This window comes from Delphinapterus leucas, chromosome 6 (assembly GCF_059928025.1).
Source record: "Delphinapterus leucas isolate spDelLeu-1000000601 "Yukka" chromosome 6, BTC_Dleu_Yukka2, whole genome shotgun sequence".
NCBI lineage: Eukaryota > Metazoa > Chordata > Mammalia > Artiodactyla > Monodontidae > Delphinapterus > Delphinapterus leucas.
The window spans coordinates 73,590,538-73,612,287 of NC_143134.1; the positions used below are offsets into that span (position 1 = coordinate 73,590,538).

At 43.4% G+C, this 21,750-nt stretch overlaps 1 protein-coding gene across 6 annotated transcripts in view; it reads right to left on the minus strand.

Moving 5' to 3' along the window:
* The window catches only part of KANK1 (KN motif and ankyrin repeat domains 1), a 120,170-nt gene that overhangs the window by 16,278 nt on the left and 82,142 nt on the right, over nt 1-21,750 (minus strand). For 5 of the 6 annotated variants that reach the window (XR_016393561.1, XM_022573570.3, XM_089913263.1 and 2 more), the window contains one exon: nt 9,163-11,817. Coding sequence is in view for 5 of the 6 variants with exons in the window: in XM_022573570.3 (XP_022429278.3) it covers nt 9,163-11,817 (2,655 nt within the window). In the remaining variant the exon portion in view is untranslated. The remainder of the gene's footprint in view (nt 1-9,162; nt 11,818-21,750) is intronic. The other variant, XM_089913264.1, reaches the window with a different exon arrangement.

Genomic DNA, 21,750 nt, shown 5'->3' on the forward strand with positions numbered 1-21,750 from the left:
AGTTTTTATTGTTATTGAAACCTTAAACAGCCACAAAAGTAGACAACAGTATAATAAACCCCTCTGTCCCCAGCACTAGTTTCAATAATGATCAGCTATCTGGGCTCATCTACACCTCCTCCAACCACTCACACTGGATTCCTCTGAAGCACAAGCTGAAGACCCTACCACTTTCATTCATAAATATTTTAGTATATATTCCTAACACAGTTCTCAAAAAGTAAGTATAAAGCTAAAACTATCAAATCTAAAAAAAAGAGAATTTAAAATGATCACATATCTGGTCAGTATTCACATTTCTCCAATCTCTTAAAATTTTTTTTATAGAGTACTTGAATCAGAACCTCAGTCCTATACTTCCACTGGCTGCTATGGTTTTTAAGTCTTTTAATCCATAGGTTCTCTTTCCTTCTAAACACGGCTTTAAAAAATATTTTTAAATTGAGGTATAATTTATATACAGTAAAATGCACAGAATTTCAGTGCAGAGTTTGATGAATTTTCGGAAATGTACATGCCTGTGTTAGCACCTCCCTAATTCAGAAATAGAACATTTCTAACAACCCAGTAAATCCACACTTCCCACGTGCTGCCCTTTTCCAGACAATCTTCCCACTGGAGGCAAATACTCCTCTTCTCCAGAACTTAGTTTTGTAAACTAGGGCTTTTTAAAGCTTCTCCAACCAAGGTCCACCCTCTCAAGCAGGCATCTGAGGATCCTTCACAGTGAACATGGACAGCTTCTTCTTTCCTGGGGTAGTTTAACTGCTCAACAACTCCTACCCTCTACTCATTCAGAGTGGTCTGGTGACTTAATTACTCCCTCCTCTGTGCCCTTCCTTACTAGACTGTCCTACCGGCCTAGAATTTCAGCTTTCTTTACCAGCAGAATTCTACCCATACTCTTTTCACTTCTATTTCCTCTAGTCTTCCTCCTATGATACCATTCCACAAAGACTTTTTCCCCTCACTGTTCTGCAGCACTTACTGTCCAGACCAGAATATACCCTGCCCTCCGTTTCCTTGGTCTCACACGTGTTCGCTCTGTGAGAATTGAAGTCCCTGAGTCCCTCCACGCTACATTCATACCTGGGGTCCTCTTCAGTGCTCTGAACAGTGCTGGACAATGGAAAGCCTTAAATAAATGCCTGTGTCATTCAATGGAAAGTCACAGGGATTCTGTTAAGACTAACTAGCAAGGCAAAGAACAACGCTAACCGTTAAACTAGTTCTCATTAGCTGGATCAGAGGAAATTTGTCACCTTTATTGCCAGAAAATGTTTTTTAGATGGTGTTGAAACTCTGGCTCTCTTGAGTGACCCAGAAACAATTATCTGAACTTGATAAAGACCCATTGTGGTTAGCAGGCACACATAAGATGACACACGCACCAGCCTAAGACTGACAAATGACTGCTGTGTTTCAATAAAACACAGGAAGAGTGCAGCCAAGAAAGCCAAAAATAAAGTGGCCAGCAAAATTCAATGGTCTCAACCCTGGCTGCCCTTTAGAGTCACCTGAGTTGGGGGCAAAGCTTTTAAAAATACAGATACAATGAAATATCTGCAGGTGGGCCCAAGTATTAGCAGTTTTTAAAAGCTCTGCAAACGATTCTAATGTACAGCTAGGATTGAGAACCAGTGAATTAAATTAACCAATCAAAAATTTGCTGAAAACAGTGTAAAACTTGACTGCCAAAAACAAGAGTTTAGACTTCCCTCCGGTTTCACTCCATCAACTTGGACCATGTGAATTATTAGGAATTATTGTTGGTTTAGTTAGCAGCCCTGGACCACTAATGGTAGAAGTCCATGACCAACAGTAAATGCTATGCAAACAATAAGGGTAAAACAACAGGAGTAATCACCAAACACCTTCCTAAGTCTGGTACTATGGCCTAGCTGCTCAAAATTCCCCCCAGGGCGCAAGAGTTTCCGAAGGCACCACTGGGGAGTTAGTGAACAGGGGAGTGGGCAACTGTGTGGTCTTCGGTCGTTAACTCAAACTTATAATGGCCATAAATGCCAATAAAGCATGAGCTTCATTTTATGACTTGACCAGATTAGTGATAACTAAAAGACAGCAAATGACAGAAATCTCAGTGTTCTGGAAAATAAAAGCATCCTCGAAGTATTAATTCTAATTCTAAAGTACGCTTAGCATTTAATACATGGATAATTATACTACTAGCTAAGGCAAACTGTAGTGAAAAATAAGTAACTTAAAAGGAAAACTTTTTTTACGTTTTTGACTTTAGAAAAGTTAAAGCAAAGTACCTGATATCTTTTAAAAAATCAAGGAAAACTAGAGATGGAGAAGTTTTTAAAGAGATCACCTTCTCCAGTTTCCTCTGTGATATTTATCCATCTGGAATGGGTATTAGTTGTTGGTATATAGAAATCTGTTTCTAAATCTGTTAGAAAATTGATATTTAAAAATATATTTAAATGGATCTTAAAAGTTGCCCTGCTCACATACTGCAATTCTTCCGGCACGCTGACTCATATTTTTATTTATAATGCCAAGTGCCTTCTAAAAGCACAATTATGAACAGTGCCGCCAACTAATTGACCATGTTATTGTGCCAAATTTTCATTTAAACATTCTGATTTGATTTTTAAAGAACATCTAGCTTACTTGTCAAAAAGGTAGGACTGAAATTTCTGAGTCATAATGGAGGCCGTTCAATCATTTAGGCATTTTCCCGAAGTGTAATTAAGAATTCAAAGAGGTCTAAAATAACACTTCTAGTTTTTCCATAAGGAAAAGGGCTTGAGCACAAATTCACCCTTTTCAGCCCACATGTTGGTTTGGGGAATAGACAATAGAGATTATTCATGAAGTATCACCTTCTTTATTTGGTACACATTACCTGTAAGGGGAAAGTATGTAGCTTTGATGGAGGAGAAAGGACAATCCCTTTCTGTTTGCAGGCCCATCGCTCAGAACTCTGCCTGAATACCAATGCGTGTGGCCACCAACATAAAGCCGCTAAATGATAAGAGCCGTAGTGTAATAATTTCTAGGGCCACTTTAATATTTCCCTGAGAACATACCAGACAGCTGTCATGAACGTATCTAAAAGTGGGTACTTAGAAATTAAAATGCTGAGTGGATTAAGAATCAGATTCTCCCGCACCACAACGCCACCCACATTTAATTACACACCAACCCAAGACCTCACCCAGAAAACCCACGCTGACAGGCTGCATTAACTGTTGGGTAAAACGAGTTGTGCTCCGTGTTCTTCCAGATGCAGCTAACGTCGTCGTCCTCTCCACACTAAACTCATCTCTTCCCTAAACCTCAGAGAGCTTAATTGCAGCTGAATTCTTCAAGCACTTTTATTTTCACATTATTTGGTGGCTAACATATACCCCTCATAGGTTATCATTCATATTTCTGGTATATGTGTCTTGGCTTCCCAACTGGATTGCAAGTTCCAGGCTTTGACCACTTTCTCTCTCTCTCTGCTTAAGTACCACACTTTGCATATAGTTGACACTGAATGCATAGCTATCAATTGACCTGAATAGAGATGGGAACAGAGCAGACTTTAAACATCTTTACTGAGATACAAACACCTCGCTGATTGGAGGAAGAACAAACAGTTGTAACCATCACCCAGTACCAACAATTCTTTCATCGTTTATGACTGGACATCCAGGAACTTAAAGCCATTTCTGTTCTTAAAAAACACCAATCTCCATGCGTTAGCCAGAAACAAACTATATACTTTACAGATTCATTCAGAGTAGAAGTGTCAAAGTAAACATGCATCTTTTTCCAGAGTGCATACATTTCACTAATACCCATTTAAAACGATAAAGCATCAGTTTAAAAGAAGAAGATTTTCAAACAAGTGTCAACTGAAGGGCTCACAAAGGTGGTGGATTTTAAATCGTTGTAAAAGATTTTCCTCAGGGCTGAAGTGCTTTTAACCAAGGTCTGTAACAGATGTCCTAGATCTGTAATTTCAGTCTCTGAGGGTCAACTATCCCTTCTGGGAATCTGATAAAAATCATGCACTTTTGGGGCTTCCCTGGTGGCGCAGTGGTTGAGGGTCCGCCTGCCGAGGCAGGGGACGCGGGTTTGTGCCCCGGTCCGGGAGGATCCCACATGCCGCGGAGCGGTTGGCCCCGTGAGCCGTGGCCGCTGAGCCTGCGCGTCTGGAGCCTGTGCTCCGCAGCGGGAGAGGCCATGACAGTGAGAGGCCCAAAAACCGCAAAAAAAAAAAAAAAAAAGTTAAAAAAAAAATCATACACTTTCTTCACAAAAATTCCAAACACAAAACTATTCATGAAGCTATGGAGCCCAGATTAATAAGACTCCCTTTAAGGCTGTTTATTCCAACAGTATTTCCCTGAAATAGGGCCCAAGTGTGCCTACTGAGTGGCTGGTGGTAGCAGTGGGTTGCAGCAGAAAACTCATGAATTTGGGGGAAAAAAGTTCTTCAGATGAATCTGATGGGCAGCCTGGTGAAGAGCTACTTTTACAGAATAATTCTGCTGAAAGGGACCAAGCAAGAAAAATCTAATCCTACCCTCTCATGACACAGGAGGACACGGCAGCCCAAACGCCCCTAAAGTGTTATTCCAAGTTCTTGGGCAGCAGAACGAGATGTCAGCCCTCTGACCTCCGGGTCAATGGACTTTCACATCATGCTACCACACACCGCAGGGTTCCAGAAACATTTGGTTTGGATTATTCAATGCTTGTAGCATTTACTAAAAGAAAATTGTGATTTTAAAGAAAGGTACTGGGACAAGTAAATGGTATATGATTTGAACTAAGAAAACTAACTAGAAATGGTATTTTGTAATGACTTAATTTTCCCTGCTTTTGCTTTGGCTCAGATCTCTGTCTACAAAATTGCTTTCACAGTTATGGGAATGACTTCAAGTTCATACATTTTTTTAGCAAGCCCAAGATAACTAAGAGTGCAAATATGGAAGCTGATTTAAAAAGCAGTTCTTTTATTCCGGTATGAGAGATGAATTTTCTATAAATCATGTGGCAGGCAGTTAAGTTCCACTGTTATAGATAGTTCTGTTTGTTATTTGCTCAGAGACAGTTACATATTTTTCAAGTATTTGTAACTACAAGTCATTTGTCTAGAATTTTCTCTCTCCTCTTCCCCTCTCCAGAGGGAAAAAGGAAAAGGAAAAAAAAAAGTAACCCACTCCTCAAACCAAAACAATCCAACTGATTTACAGAAAGAATAAACATTTTTTTCCCTGAGGTTTCTGAGAAACTTATTTCCTCTTAACCTTTTAATTCCATGAAAGAAAATATTAAATACATGAAACTCATACTACTAGTAATTAAAAGTACTTTACAGATCATCTTTGATTACCACCAAATTCCAGCTGCATCAAAACTGTGGCATTGTCTCTTAAATCCTGAAAAACTGTTTGTGATGTTTCACGTGAAAAATAACATAGGAGAATATGTACGATTCAAATGCTGTCAAAACAGAATGTGTCTAAAATACAGACCTGCACACTTGTACACACCAAACACACAAGGGGTTACCCCATGAGAGCATGTGGGAGGCTCTCAGTATTTTATGCTCTTCTGAACTGTTAATGTGTTATGAGCACATACTCCAGTTATAACTTCAAGAAACTGAATAGGAGTGTTAGGCATTATTATTTTGCTGATAAAAATAATGCTCTTTTGCATACTAAAAAGCAATACCCTCAAATCTTCAACGCTAGGAAAACTGAAGAGAATTCTCTGGGTTTGGTACTAATATACACCTAACTTAATTTTAGGCTTCATTTTGAGCTTTGACATAGATTCTGAAAGAATCTGAATTGAAAATTTATTCTACTCATTTTGTGTTTTCCCATTGTTATTGATATCTTTGTCTTGATACAATTGTTAGCTGGGGAGGTGTAACCATTGGAGGGTGGGGGAAGGCGATGGCCAGCCAGAATTACGAAGACAATAATTTGCATTAAACACAAAAGACTATTTGTAGCGCATTTGTTTGGCAATTTGTTCTAGATCTACATTTCCATTTCTGGAAGTACAGAAAACAGTTAACAGCAATGAGAGCCAGCATTTATCCTCTGTGGTGCAGACTATCCCAAATGCTTTACTCACACTGACAACACTAAATCTTCATTTCAACCCTGTAGGGGAACAAAGACAACCTGTCCTAGTGCCGAGAAGGAATTCGAACCCAGAATACCTGGCTTTGGAGCCCAAACTTAAATTCTTTAAACTAAAGTACTAGGTTCACATAAGTGATCATTTATATGCTCTTTTTGGTGATGTCAAACTCAAACTTCTTATCATTTGATTTGGGGAAGAAAGTTTGAGATGACTACCTTTCTATACTCCATTTTCCTTTTGGCACAGAAATGTATTCTAGTGTATCTGTGGGGAGGAAGGTGATCTCTGCATCTTACTCTTCCGCCATCTTCCCCAAGGTCAAGAAACGTATTCTAGACTGTATGTGAGCAATATTCTGTAGTGTTCGGTGTGAACAATAAGCTGGAGTACGTTTGACACACCTTCACTCTTCACAGCCTATCGATGTTGAGATCTTTACTACACTGAACTGCTTTTATTTCCAGCCCATACAACACACACGAGATAACAAAAATGTAATTCTCTGGATTGAGTTCCTAACCTAATTCCTTCGTTAGAACTTTAAAGCAAAATACAAATGTGATGGGAATTATAGCAATAATTTAAAGTTGTTCTTGCATGCTCTGAGAGGGAGCTGCCCCTATGATCGAGTAAGTTCTATGAAGAATATTTATACTTTTGTTCACAAATGTTGTAGGTCTCCTGCATTTTAGCTGATTAATCGGGTGTACATGTGTAGGGTCAGATCAAAATAGTGATGTCTGCAATGTCAGTGTGACTGGAAATAGACCAAAAAACACTGTAACACAGCCAGACAAAACATCCTCCCTGGGTCTTGATGCTCTGGGTGCCAGGCAGATTACCCCAACGATTCACCTGAATATTTTTGGCAGGAATGTGAAATAGAAACCCCAGTTTCAGAAGGAGGGAGGAAGGCTGGCAGGAAAATGCTCTTACAACGGATGATGCACTGTACCATGTGTGTCTGGAGGTATTTAAGAGTTTCATTTTGACTTCAACATCTGACATCATGATTTTTAAAAAGAAGTAGAAACAGACATATTATTAGTTACTTAAGACCTTGCTTCGGTTCAAACATCATTTTAATCTCTTGACTCTAAAATGACTCCCTGTACACTTATTAGACTCCTTTAACTCCAAAAGGCAAAAATCTGTCATACATCAGCTGTCACTGTCATGTTCAATTTTCTTCCACAATAAGCTATCTGGTCCACAGCACAGCTACTAAAAACTAATTCAGGTTTGGAGGTGAAACCTCAGAAGATATAAAAATAATCTATTTCAGTCTATTTTAACCATTGCTCTTTTGGTTATAGAGGGAAAACAAAGAATTTGAACTTTTTGTTTATTAAGTTACATTTAAGTCTCTACTGCACGTTTCCACATAAAATTAAATTTAATGCACACTACACCAATCATTTGAAGCACTTTAATTCATTTTATGTGTAGCACTGGGCCAGAGGAGAGAGTGTGTTTCTTTAGTACTTCCCAAACCTCAGCTACACTTTGGCACATCAACGAAAGAAACCACACTGGACGTGCTAGCAGCACCACCCCCAGGACGACAAAGGCCACCCTGTGCTCATTGGGGGCCAGTGATGAACACACTGACAACCTTACAGGATGGATGCCCTTTGACTGCCCATTTCACAAGGAAGTATAAAGAAGGATGACTTTCCTTCCCCAGGTCATGCTGCTTTGTGACAGCTCGAGAGCCAGGAATGGAACCCAGTGGTAGGATGATAATATGTACAATTAGAACCACATGCAACTGACAACAGGGGAACTTATTTTAGTGAGGCTCACAGGGAAATAGCATGTCACCAAATCTCCCAGGGTAATTTCTCCATTATTAGCTTCAATTTAAAGAAGAACCAGGACCTTCCCTGGTGGCGCAGTAGTTAAGAATCCACCTGTCAATGCAGGGGACACGGATTCGAGCCATGGTCCGGGAAGACCCCACATGCCGCGAAGCAACTAGGCCCATGTGCCACAACTACTGAGCCTGCACTCTAGAACCCGTGAGCCACGACTACTGAAGCTCACGTGCCACAACTACCGAAGCCCGCACACCTAGAGCCTGTGCTGCACAACACGAGAAGCCACCGCAACGAGAAGCCCACGCACCACAACAAAGAGCAGCCCCCGCTCGCCGCAACTAGAGAAAGCCCACGCTCAGCAAAGAAGACCCAATGCACCGAAAAATAAATAAATAAATTTATTAAAAGAAAAAAGAAAAGCCGGGGTGAGCAGGAATCCCAATGAATAAGGGAAAGTATGAGAAAGACAAAAATGTAAGCACCTAACAAAATGAACAGTGGGAAAGGCCTCCCTTGTCTCAGGGTTCTGGCTCAGGGGCTCCTTGTCAGAGAGGCCTTCCTGGACCACGCCATCTCCAACTGCCCTCACCTCTCCGCCACCACTCACTGTTTCTCTAAGTGGAGTTCCTTCCTTCATAGCACGTACCACCTCCTGACATATTTAGGTATATTGTTTATTGCCTGTGCCCCCAACTGGAAATGTAAGCACCATGAAAACAAGGGCCTATGTTTGAAACAAAGCAGGTATGTAATCATTATTTGTTGAAATGATACATGAATTAATGGAATCTCTGTCCCCTCATAAAAAGTTTTAATTAAAAACACTTCATACCAGTATTTTTTCATTGATCATACACTGGTAATTGCGGATACAAACAGGGCAGGACTCTTTTTCAGGCCATCCTGTATAAAATGAGCAAGTACATAACGGAAAGGCATCTAGCAAACCAGCAGCCCCCCAAGACAGCCCCTAAGCCAGCCAACACTAGTATGCTTTTCTTCTTCTAGCCTTAATGAAACTATCAGATAATGAGAATCAGCAGAGCTGCTTATGGATTTAGATTCTTGGTTTTCATTCTACCCATTACCATTCTGAAGCTTTCTCCATGGTTCCAAAAAATAGCTCCGCCAGGCAAAAAAAAAAAAAAATCCCTACCTCCTGGATTTCCACTGTCCCCCATCCTCTCTCACTCCCAGGACCCTCAGGAGCCCCACCTACCTGTGACCTTACCCAGGCTGGTTTTCACGAAGTCAGGCCTCAGCTCTTCAGCGCTTGCAGACTTCACGACAGAGTTGATTGACGATAAGGCGTTGATGAGCTGGGAGTTGAGGGAGCCAATCTGTGAGTGAGGTTCCCCAAAAGCTTCTGCCAGTTCACTGTAGTTCTCAGCCAGCAGCGCCTGCTGCTCTGCCAGCAGCTTCTGGACACGCTCAATGTAGTGATCCAAGCCTGTCACCATTCTGGACGGAGCCTGGGGCTGGGGGCTCTCCACGAACTCTCCTACGGGCTCGTCCCCAACCCCTACACTCCTCCGGCTGCCGGTCGGCCCCACTGTCAACTGCGGAGGGCCACAAGCTATGGTCCTCATTTTCAGACCAACCAGACAGTTGTCGTTAATACTGATGTGCCCCACGCCTGACTCTTTGGTCTTCACAGAGGATGGCCTGTCGAACCCAGAGGCGCCGGAGAGCACCGTTCCAACTCCGACGGACCGCATCTTAGCGGAGCTGACGTCCTTGACGCGGCCTTCTCCGACCGCCACAGTCCGCATCTCCACAGTCCGGGTGCTGGTGTGCTTGTCCATGGTGCTGAGGGAAGTGTTGGTGCAGGACTCTGTGAGGGTAGCTGTCTCGGTGTTGGTGAACTGGGACACCTGTTCTAGAACCGTGCTGCTGTGCTGGCTCGTGGTTCGAGGCACTGCCATGACAGCAGCTTCCACCTGGCTGACGGCCTCCGTGTTCACACTCCGGGAGATGCACTCCCTTGGGGAGCGGACGATCACATCGACAGAGCAATCTCCGCAGCCGATGGAGCGGACTTCTTTGAGATTCAGGTTGGTCTTGAGGAGTGTCAGGTCGCTCACAGACTCCTCCGTGTTGCTGCCTGTTTCACAGACGCTGATGTCCACACCCACGCTCTTGTCACACGTCCCCACAGACCGCCCAGTACATCGGTCATGCATTTCCACCCTTTCCTTAACAATCCACCAATTCATGGGCAGCTCAGGCCCCACCATTTTATTCTCACGATCGGGCTGGCAGGAGATGCCTACGCTATTTGTCTGCACACAGGTCCCAACACAGGTGTCAACCACGTCCACGTGACTGCCAGCTATTTGGTCTCTTGTGGGTATCACTGCCTCCACCACCTTGCTGAAAACAAGCGGCTGGGCCATCATAGCTTTGTCAACTTTTTTTCTCGAGCCAGCAGCTTGCAGCTCTTGCTTGAGTTTAGTCATCTCCCGGTCATGGGTGGTTTCTTTAAGCTGTACTTCCAGGCGATAGATCTTTTCCTTTAAGGCTTCTATGGTCTGCTGTTGCAGCTCAATTTCTTTGTCAGCTTCGGTAGTCACTCCAAGCATGGCTTCTGTCACGCTGACCCCAGAATTCCTCGTCGCGGTGACCGTGCCTACAGCAACATCCTTACAGGACCTGGCGCCCCTGTGGTGCACGACAATGCTGTCCATGTTCTCATCAGCACCCACAGCCACAGACTGGCACTCTCGAGGCCGACACTGCCCGTTCTCCCTGAGCTCTGAGGAGGCCTCACAGCTGCTGTCCTGGATCTTCTGCTCCAGGGCCTGCATGTCTGCTGTGAGCTGCCGGAATTCCTTTATCCTCTGGGTGCTCTGCTCCGCCCCCTCCATTTCTCCCTCCTCATAGTCAATGTATAATTCCCCGCCACTTCTCTGGGTCCTGGAGAGGTGTTCCAGCTGGGATGCGCTCCCAGCACTGTAGGACCTCTTTCTCACACCACAGACATCGTTCTGGGATGCAGCTCTGTGGTCTTTCAGCTGTGAAGCCAACTGCCTTTTCTCCTCTTGCAAGACAGAGATCTTCACCTGGAGCACAGGGATGGTTCGCACCTGCTCTTCTAGCTCTTTCAGGCGTTTCAGGGCAATGGCCATCTGCTCACGGATGTGCTGCAGGTGCATGGGGCTCACGTTGGTCACCGGAGTGGAGATCCCTGAGCTCAGAGGGCTGTGGCGGATGGAACTCCCCATGGAAGAGGCGGTGGCAGCAGCTGGGGCATAGCCACCATAATCCCCGTTGCCTTGGTATCCATTCTGATGCTGCTGCAGGGCGGGATTGTGGTTTCCAGAACCCATAAATGAGGAGAGGGAGCTCGTGGAGCCCGCGCCTCCAAAACTGGCCAGCCTGGGCCTTCGGAACTCACCAGGTGCCACCTGCATGGTGACTCTCTCCTGTTCGAGTCTTCTCCGGGTCTCCATCAGTGTCTTGGTGACATGAAGGTTGTGCTTTGGGAGTTGCGGGGATGGTGGTGGCAGCTGTCGGCTTTCTGGGATGGTAAGAAAAGTGGGTGAGGTCTCCAGAGGGGCAGGTGGCCTTGGGACTGGAGCTGATGTAACTTCACTTTGGGCTAACTGCTTGTTGCCATCACTGCTGGAGGACGAGAGGGACTCGGTGGAAGTCCACACACCTTGATGGCCAGGTGCGGCCCTGGTTTCTGGGCGTGGCACAGATGGCTTCCGCCTCTTCTGGATGTTCACTTTCTTGATGGTGTTTCCTTTCTGTATGTCATCTACGTATTTGAGGAAATCTAAGTCTAGCTGATAACCATAGGGGGTCTCCACAAAATAAGGACCTTTTTGTCCCCTGTCATGATCTCCATTCAGAACATCATCCGCTTTTCCTAAGAGAGAAGGAAGAAACTATTATAACGCCACGTAATACCCATCATGGCAAAAACTAACATTTGTCGTATGTTGCAGTGTGGTAAGCTAGTATGATTTAAGAGTTGACAAATCCATGCTCTAACCCTGAATCTACAGCTTATCAACTGGGTGAGAGAGTTAACCAACTTCTCAGAACTTCAGTTTCCCCCTGAGTAAAAATGCAGACAAGTATTTAAATCATAAGGTTGTTAAAAGAATGTAATGAGAAAATGATTTTTAAGAGCCAAGCACACAGTAAGTCCTTACTAAATACTTGATTTTTTAAAAAAGAACGCATTAAAAAGACTGGAAAGCACTTTCAAGTTGATCATTTCTTTTGCCGTCTACAGTCCCTTTGAAGTATAGACAGCAGTCGTTATGACGCCTATTTTATAAAGTGTACTCTGAGGCACAAAAAGTGAGAAGTCTTAAAGTAACAGACCAAGTCAGTTCAGATCCAGGAAGCCTGGACCTGAGTTCTCCCACCTACTACTCTTTTGCAGACCATACAGCCTTTCTAACTGGCGGCCAGCGTACCCCAGTGCCTGACCACCCCCACAAGGTCACAATTTGCCTTGACACCTTCCTTGCAGAGAAAGCGGGGACACAGGGGACACTGAGTGATTAACTCCAGCAGCATGGGGGCAAGAACAGTTGGAGGACAGACTTCACTTCACCTATGTTATGTGTCTTCCCATTTAAAAAAAACCAAACCCCAAACGTGTTTTCCTCTTTGACTTCTTTTGGACAAAACATTCACTATTCCAAGAATACCTTGTTTTGCATTTGTGATGGATCCAAACAGATGCAAAGGAGAATGAAAATAAGGACAAACCTATACTCCAAACACTGGATCATGTGGCATTTGATAAATGCTACTGCTGGCTAAACCATTTAGAAAAGGAAACAGGAATCTTTCAAGGCACAGACCTTGCTGCTGACCTGAGCTATGCATTTCAAACTGAAAACCAAGGCCATTTTTGTTTAAATTGCAGGATTAAGTAATGTGTTTTCCTAGAGTCATAATACCAAGATCTGCATTTGAGAACTATGGGAAGGATCCCAAAGTGATGAGTAAAAATGCAAGCCATCTGTACCCCTGCCCCTCTCCTTGGGTGTAAAAGCCCACCTAACTGCTGTCAAGGTCCAGGTACTTCCAGCAATTTAGACTCAGCAGTCCAAATTCCCACCCTTGACAGTGCTGAATGTGACACCCGACAGTGTGAAAGCTCTGAGTAAACCTTTTACCTCCACTCCCCCGCTTCCCTCTGAATCGCTGGAAAGAAAAGTACAGAAAAGAAAAATGCCAAGCAGAGGAATAAAAAGGTTATGTTCTCTTCGTGTCCTCATTTAAAACAACATTAAATTGTTCTGGCTGTTAGAATCTGGCCATTAGATTTCAGTTTTAAACCACGTGGAAAAAGGATTCTATTTGAAAGAGGTGTTCAACACCAATCATTTTCTAGCCTAAGGAAGGGTAAGCTGATGGGGAGCTCTGCGCCCGGAAACTTGTGCTCAGGCTAACAGAACGTGTCTTCTTTCCTTTTTAACTCCACAAAGGACAACATGCTCACTCAAAGTATGCAGCCAGACCTGTTTCCAGTGCTGTCTGAAATTCCATCAGCAAAGAAAAACGGCAGGCTTGGGTGTCAGACAGATCTCACGGCACGCGTTGATTCTAAGCTGGGCCGGCCTAGACCCTCCCGGCCGGGTGCCCGCTGCCGCCCGCCCCGCTCCCGGGCCGGCGGGGACTGCGCCCCGGGGGAGGCCCTGTCCCCCGCCCGCTGGCCGCACACCTACCGGGCGCCCGCTGCGCTCCCGCCGGCCCGCCGCCCGCACTCCAGCTCGGGGGCCCAGGCTCTCCACCCCGTCAGCGCAGGAGGGTGGACACTGGGGGAACTCGGCCGGCGGGCCGGGCGCACACGCCATAGGCCGGGTCCTCACCAATGAGGTCGCAGCGGCTCGCCGACCCCACCCCCGGGCGCCCTCAGCTACTCGGCGGCCCCCGCTTTCTGAATGCAAACAGGAAGCCCGGAGCTTTTGAAAACGTGTGTTCTTCTGACCAGTTTTGCCAGGAGTCAAAAGAAAGCCAGCAGTTTCAATGTCTCCACAGAGAGGCTCTGTCTTTGCCGCACAGGTCCCTTCTTCATGAAAGAGTGTGTGTTCTGGTGTGGAAACCGGCGGCCTCGGCCCTGGGCCACCTGAGGAAGCCGGAGGCACAATGGGCCCCACTGTTCTCTGTGGGTTCCGAGAGCACCCGCCGCGGCATGGGTTCCAGAGCGGGCGGGCGGAAAGCTTCCCAGCGCTCGGCTCAGGACAGGGATCAAGGAGTTATCCTTTAACAGTCATCTCCACTGTGCCTTTGCCACGAGTGAAGGTTTCTTAGAAAATAAATAAAATAAAATAACTTTTTGAAAACCACTTCGCTTGTTAAAAAAAATCACTATGCTGTTACACCTATATATAATATTGTACACTACTACAATATTGTAAAGCAATTATACTACAAAAAAAAAAGAACGCGATGAGGAATACAAAAAAAGAATGTTATGTACGGGCCATCTAAAGTAAAAAAAGTCACTCATATCTCACCATCTAGTGGCAATTGTTAGTATTTTGGTATAGCGCTTAGGTTTTTCTGTGTATGTCTTTTTAACATCGTTAATTTTCCCACTTAGGCATTTTCATTAGGAAAGGTTAATTTTCATTGATTTCTCCTCAAAAACTTTTTTTTTTAATGCACTAACGTCAGGATTTAAAAAAAAAAGCACATCCCATTTTTCAGCGAAATTCAACTGGCCCATCTTTAGTTATTTCTGAAGTTCACAAAAGGCACAGGTCATGCTGAATTATCTCTAAATGAACTTCAGACTTCTAAATCTGGGAATCAGGAGAGGTTAGAATTTAACCACGTTAAGCTTGATCAGACTGTTCTAAGGACTTGTAATCCAAATTTCATTCTCCAGCAACTAAAAAGCATGATGTATTCTCAAGGTGTCATTTTCCCAAACAGTTGTCCACGGTACAAATTATCCTACCATTAAATAAAGACACCTAGTGTCATGATTATTTTATCTTCTGCTTTCTAGTGTACCTTTACATACATTAACACAAATACAGCACTTATATGCCCTGATTGATTTACCAACTTTTTCATATATGTTTGTCTTGTCTCTCAGTACTAGACTGTAAGTATCTTGAGAGCAACAAATTTAATTTTTAAAAGTTCTTTCTTTGCTCTCCCTTCCAACCACACACATGAATTAACAAGATGCTGGGGACTAAGATGTTTTATAATGTTTACTGAAGGAATAACTGCATATACAGTATAGCAGAGAACCTTTAGAAAGGTTTAGAAAAACATCTAAACACTTTGTACTCTGAAGTTGCTTGTTCTATATTAGTGTTAAGGACATTTCTTACATGATGTTGTTTCAGTGATTATCTTTAGGTTGTGGAATCATGGTGATTTTAACGTTGCTCTTACAAATTTTTACAACACATAGGCATTTATCTTCTAAAAAAATATGATTACAAGAAGTCACTGTTTTGAAGCAAGAGGAATGTATTGAAATAAACTCCAAGAAAGTTCATTTGACAGAGGGATGTATGGGGCAGCCATAGCAAAGATAACTAGATGTTCCTCAGTATGTGTTACCTCGTTCTTCTACACTAATAGGACTCTCTTTGTTCAGTTGGTCAAATATAAACACTATATTTCCCTAGCCTCCTTTGCTGTTAGTATGGCCATAAGCAGATATGTCATGTAGCAACTCCCAAAAGCCTCCCCTAAAAGACACAGGAATTGTTCTTTGACAGCCTTTCTCTTTGTTCCTTCCTCCATCCTGTGGCCTGGAATGCAGATGTGATGACTGGAACAATAGCACTGCTAGCTTGGACTATGAGATCATACTTAGGAATGGAGGAACAAGGTGCTAGAAGGAACCTGGGTCTCTAAGAGCTTTGTGGATCAGAGCACTACACTACTCCTGGAAAGCCTACCTCTACACATTTATGTGAAAGATAAACTTTTATTTTGTTTAGCTATTGTATGTTTGGGGTCTCTGTTACTTAGAGCTAAACTGAACTCTAATGGATACAGTACTCTCTCCTCAGTGTCTTCTCCCTCTCACAAAAAAAAAAAAAAAAAAAAAAATTAAGACCAGATCTTGAAAAGAAAAATGTTTAATGATAAACTGGGGGAGATGTTACATTAAAACATTTTCATCACAAAAAATTTGATAAATTCAAGAATAATTAAGGATGTGTAAAAACAACAGTTAAAAAAAAAAAATCTCTGAATGGGTTATAAAGGAGACTCTTAACTTCCTAAAAAGCCTTTTTGGACGAACAGAGCTATGCCTGCTTATACAAAGCCAAAAACCACTGGCTGTTATCTGCAACTGGAATCCGGAAAGTAACAGCTTCTAACGAAATAGTCTGGAATCAGAGGGCTGTCCCTGGTGTTTACAAGAATTTTCTGAATGTCTGGAAATCCAGTGGTAGAGACTGCTCCTGGCACCACCTCTACCTTCATTATATAGCATTTATTGAAAGCTTAATTGGGTGCAGAAAATGGTCCTATTCAATGGAAAGAGTAGGAGGAAGGATTTATAAGAAATAAAATGAGGTACAGTCTAGCTGTGAGATAAATGCCAAACACCCTAAACATAACACTAAGTTAGGTCAGTTACAAAGGTATATTATCAATAAGCACAATCTGACGATGTATGAATAAATGATCAAAACAGAATGGAGTTAACCAGGAGATGAGTTCTGAAGACAAGGTAAGTGATGACAGAGTAAAATGGAAAGAGAGGTAGGTGGTGGAGAAGAGCCAGGCAGCTCAAGGAAAGACGAGGCTAGAAGAGAGGGGGGTGACCAAGTACAGAAGAGGACACCACACTGGGTCCCGGAGCAGGGGAATCTCGTCCACTTAGTCACTGATAGACTGCATACTGGGCCCTGTGCTAGGGGGTTAAAAGGCTCAACAAGGATGGTCTTCATAGCTGTGTGTGGATTAAACTGAGATAGGGAAAGAGATTAAATTCAAGGGGACCAGTTAAAATGTTATAGTACCCAAGTGTGACGTGAGTACCAAATAAAAAAATGATTCATATATTTAACTTATATTTATAATCAATATTGATTAAAGAAAAACAATTTTGGTAACACCTCTCTCTCTTATTACTATTTTCCAGGTACTATTATTGTAGGAGCTGGGGACACAGTATGAACAAAGGAGACAAGGCCCTTGTTCTCACAAGGCTCACAGTCTAGTGGGAGGGGGGTAGGTAGTGCATAGAAAAATAAATAAATAAAAGGCAAGGCAGAAGTGAAGCGAAGAGGCGGAACCACCAGAATTTATATCTGTGTGCCAGGCTAAGTGGATGGGCTTCTACTAACAGTGGTCCACCTGGCTTCTCAGGTTGCCATCATCTCTGGTTCGACCAACTTCCTAGACACCAAGGGTCAGAGCCCCTCTTCTCTCTTCTCTCCCCCAACCCAGTTTGTACAGTTAGCAATTTGGGGTAACCAAACACCAAATGTGAGAGCACCAACTAGAGACAACTCCCCAAGTCCAGACCAAATTCCCATGTGTTCAGAGAAAAGCTAAAATCAACAAACTGATGGTTAATTCTACTCTTTATTTATATGTTTGCTACCTGTAAAACTAGTGCTCTGTGACAAGGCAAGTGTATAGACTCAAGAACAATTTGAAATTTTCCTTGCAATTTTTCTGCATTAATAAAGTGCAATGGAGATATGGATATTTCAAAAGTCATTTCATTCAGATTCATAAAGCATTATATGGTTTTAACTTTTCAAGGAAAGTAAACTTAATATCCAAATATTTGGTTTGGGAAAACATAAAAAGTAATGTACTGGCCAGGAGGTAGAAGATTAGAAGAAACTAGTCTGGGAGTACTAACCTGCTAGTAGTGTTTCTCAACTGGGGGTGATTTTGCCCCCAGGGGATATTTAGCAAATTCTGGAGACATTTTTGCTTGCCACAACTAGAAGAAGTGGTGCTACTGGCATCTAGTAGGTAGACGCCAGGAATGCTGCTAAACATCCTACAATGCGCAGGAGGGTCTTACCTGTCCCAACAAAGAATTATCCAGTCCAAAATGTCAATACAATGGGCCCTCTTTATCTGTGGAACCCACAGATACAGAGGGTCAACTGTACTACGTCATTTTATGTAAGGGACTTGAGCATCCACGGATTTTGGTATCCCTGAGGGGTCCTGGAATCAATCCCCTGTGGATACTAAGTGCAGACTGTGGTGTTGAGGCTGACAGTACCTATGCTAAAGGCAGTGAGCAGAGTAAAAATTCACATATAGCAATTGAGAATCTGGCCATGTAAGCTGCGGTCTCGAAGTCTTCCTCTTCTCAGTGGAACCACACCATCATGCTTAAGTGACAGGGTAATAAAAATGCCATTTCTGAGCCAGAAACCACTAAATACTTTTCTACATACACTATCACAGTGAGCCATTCTTTACTATGAGCAAAAAAACACTGGAGGTTTCTGAAATAACGTGTCCCGGTGAACTTTTAAATGGACAAAACTTTGATATTATTACTCTATCTATTAATTAGGCTACAATGACTTCTTTGTTCTGGTTTCACTGCTGCAAACTCTAGGCCCAATTACTGACTAATGGTGCCGTGAAAAATAATTGCACCCATGTGCCAAGACTTCCACACACTATGTGTTTTTCTTCACCAGATAGATAGTCTACCTGACTATTGAAACTGAAGAACTCTGCTAATTCCCATTACCGTACTGCCCCCTCTCACATGAAGCATGAAGTTTTTGCCTTAAGAGCTGAGTCAATCCCCTAGAAGCACATAATTAAACACAGATTCCCATACTTAAAAGCAGCAGAGGGTAAGCGTCCTGCTGTCTGAAGCAGTCAAAAAGATTCAACATCAGCTAAGGCTGAGAGGCAGGAGAGAAAAGCAGTAGGATCAGCTCAGAGATGAACTTTAAGAGAGAGAAGTTCTCATGAAGTTACTCAGAGTATGAAAGTAATTGAGCTAGCAAATCAACATTTCCCGGCATGGAGCAGGGGAAGAAGAAGACAGTGAAGTGGAACAGGTCCTTCTGGACAGGTTTAACTGGAAAGCTCTCCTGATGACACTGTCAGCGTTAAGACGGAGACCCAAGGAGCTTCTCGTACCAAATCTATTGAGAAATACCATTTGTTAGAGAACACACAAAGAAAAGGATAACAATGTAAGTGTTCCTCATTCTGTTTTCCAAGAATGTATGGCAGATGAGACTTTTTCTTGCTTTTTCATTTACCAAAGAGTTATTCCTATATCTGCTCTTTTCCCCTCCTAGCTAACAAATCCATCCAATCATTCATTCGAATGATGAGCACCTATTAGATGTTAGGGCCTGTTCTATAAAGCCTGAATCCCTGTTCCATGGAGTTTATACTACCTACCTGATTTCACCTAGACTTCTTTTCAGGTTGCAGCTGTTTTAAACAGCTACCCAAATGCTTTGTTCAAATAAAATGACAACATGAAGAAAAGCAAAGTGCATGCCAGAGTTCATGCGAAATACCAGGCCAACTGACACGTCGTACGTAGCATAACTCAATTTTACAGGCTTGGTTTGTTGACGTGGCTAAGTTATAATGTGTTTTTTTCTCATAATCCGAAACTCTTCATAACTCCTTCTGGCTTCTCCCCCTAAATAGTCAGATTTCCTCTCACAGCTGATCTTATCTCTGCTTTTGTAACCTGTCCCCACAGACATTAACCTGCACATTCTTCCACTGTCTCCCGTCACTACTCCTCTTCATACTGGTCCCACATTCCAGGTCTACCTGTTCCCACACCCCAGAGAGGGAATTTGACCTAGGGAAGATGCAAACTGTCAGACTGAAAGATGGATTTATTCTTTCATTCAGTAACTATTTATTACGAACCTACCATGTGGCAAACACTGCTAGGGGCAAATCAAAATGGACAGAGAGCCTACCTGGGTAGAACTTGTGAACTATAGGAGACAGACCAAGGATGCATAAATAAAAGCAACTGTGAAAAGTGCTGTGAGAGTAGAAGACAGGATTATGCCAGGGCAGAGCAGGGATCCCACCTGGGCTGAGCGCAGGGAGTGTTCTGCCAGGGTGCTGTATTTGAGGAGTCCACTGGGCTAAGGGTGGGTGGGTGTTTGGCAGGGAGGCTGGGGTGGCAGAAATTCTAGGCAGAGAAAACAGCATATGTGAAACCTGCCACTTTTAGGAACTGAAAAGAGCTTTGCATGATAAAGAAAAGACGAACCGAGGCAGAGAAGGGACCAAGCCCCAATCACACAGGGCCCTGGGAGTCAGGTCTGTGGTTCTCAGGCGCATCAGGTAGCTGCTGAAGGGTCTAAACACGGGAGTGAAATGATGAGATTTGCATCTTAGCAAGGCTGATCTGGCTAGATGCTAGAGTATGCATTAAAATTCTCTTCGGCGGCCTCCATTAGGTTTTCCATGGACTGTTCAAGTCCCTGTGAATTTTTCTTGTGGTATTACAAATTCCTTTGCACTGTGTGAGTTTTACTTACTCAACTAGATAAGTGTTAGCCATAGTGTTAAAACCACCAGAACTTAGAGCCTGCCTGCATTTGGCGGCAGCCTGTGGCCCACATCTTCCCTCCTAAACTATTTAAGAGGAAACTGAGAAGGCCTGACAAATCTCAGCTCCTCTCGGCAGAGCTAGAGACAGGAATCAGTCTTTGTACTCATCCTCTGGGGCTCTATCTATGACCTCATTCTGCTAATAAAAAAGAAAATATTTTTCTTTAAACCAATGGATGACTCACTGCAGAGAAAAATGATGGGATTTCCTTTTGGGAAGTATGATAAATCTAATCTGGGAGGAACAGGGGTGGCATGAGTGAGGGCAGGAAGAAAGAAGAGAGGATATTTCAGGGAATGCAGGCTCTGATTTAGCACGTTGAGATGCAGAGCACAAACTTGCTCCATATTTGAAACTCAAATGGGCACAGCAGGCACTGAAAATCTCTGTGTAGCAAAGACAATGTTGACCCTGGCAGCCAGCAAGTGTCTTCGTGGAGGAGAGAGGGAAGAATGGGTGGCATGCTATTGCCAACCCATAGTGTGCTCCCAGCCCCAGCCCCTACTTCTCTGCCCACGCTGACCAGGGCCTGAGTTACCCAAGGGAAGGCTAAAGACAAAGGAGAGGGTCTGGGAGAATGTAAGCAATACACTCTGAAAATTCAAGACTTCTACCTACTACATGGTCTCTGACAAGCTGAACTTCAGATCGGCTTGCCTCTAGTCACCTGAGTGCTCTGTCTACCTGCCTGACAAGGATCTTGCTGCAGGTGACCCCTGTTGCCTGAGGTCCACACAACCTTTAGAACTCAGATAACAGGTGCTACCTACTAGTTATTAACCTCAAGTGTCAGCACACATCAGATGAGCTATTTAATAAGTGTCAGGGGTCTAGTTGGCTCCAAAACTCTCTTAGGTTCCACTGTCCAAATCTGGGATAATTTGGGCACCAAAATAATATGATTAATGATAGCAGCAGATTTCAATCCACTGAATAAATCAGGTATCTGTGAGTCCATAATGCTGTAAGAAATATATAATACAGTGCCAATTTATAGTTCAATAAATAAAGAATCGTGGAAACAGAAAATCACCATTTAACAACGATTATTAACAGTAGCTGACTCAGGCAGGAATCATCAACGGCTGCGAAGTCTAGTGTGCAGAGATTTCCTACTGAAGAGCAGGATATTGCTGTGGCCTCAGAACGCCTCCCACACGATACGTGTCAATCACAAAGAGAAAAATGGTGATGGTATGGTGCAGAAAGCTGACCAAGAACCACGTGGACCCGGTGATCAAGGCTACCAACACGTGCCCC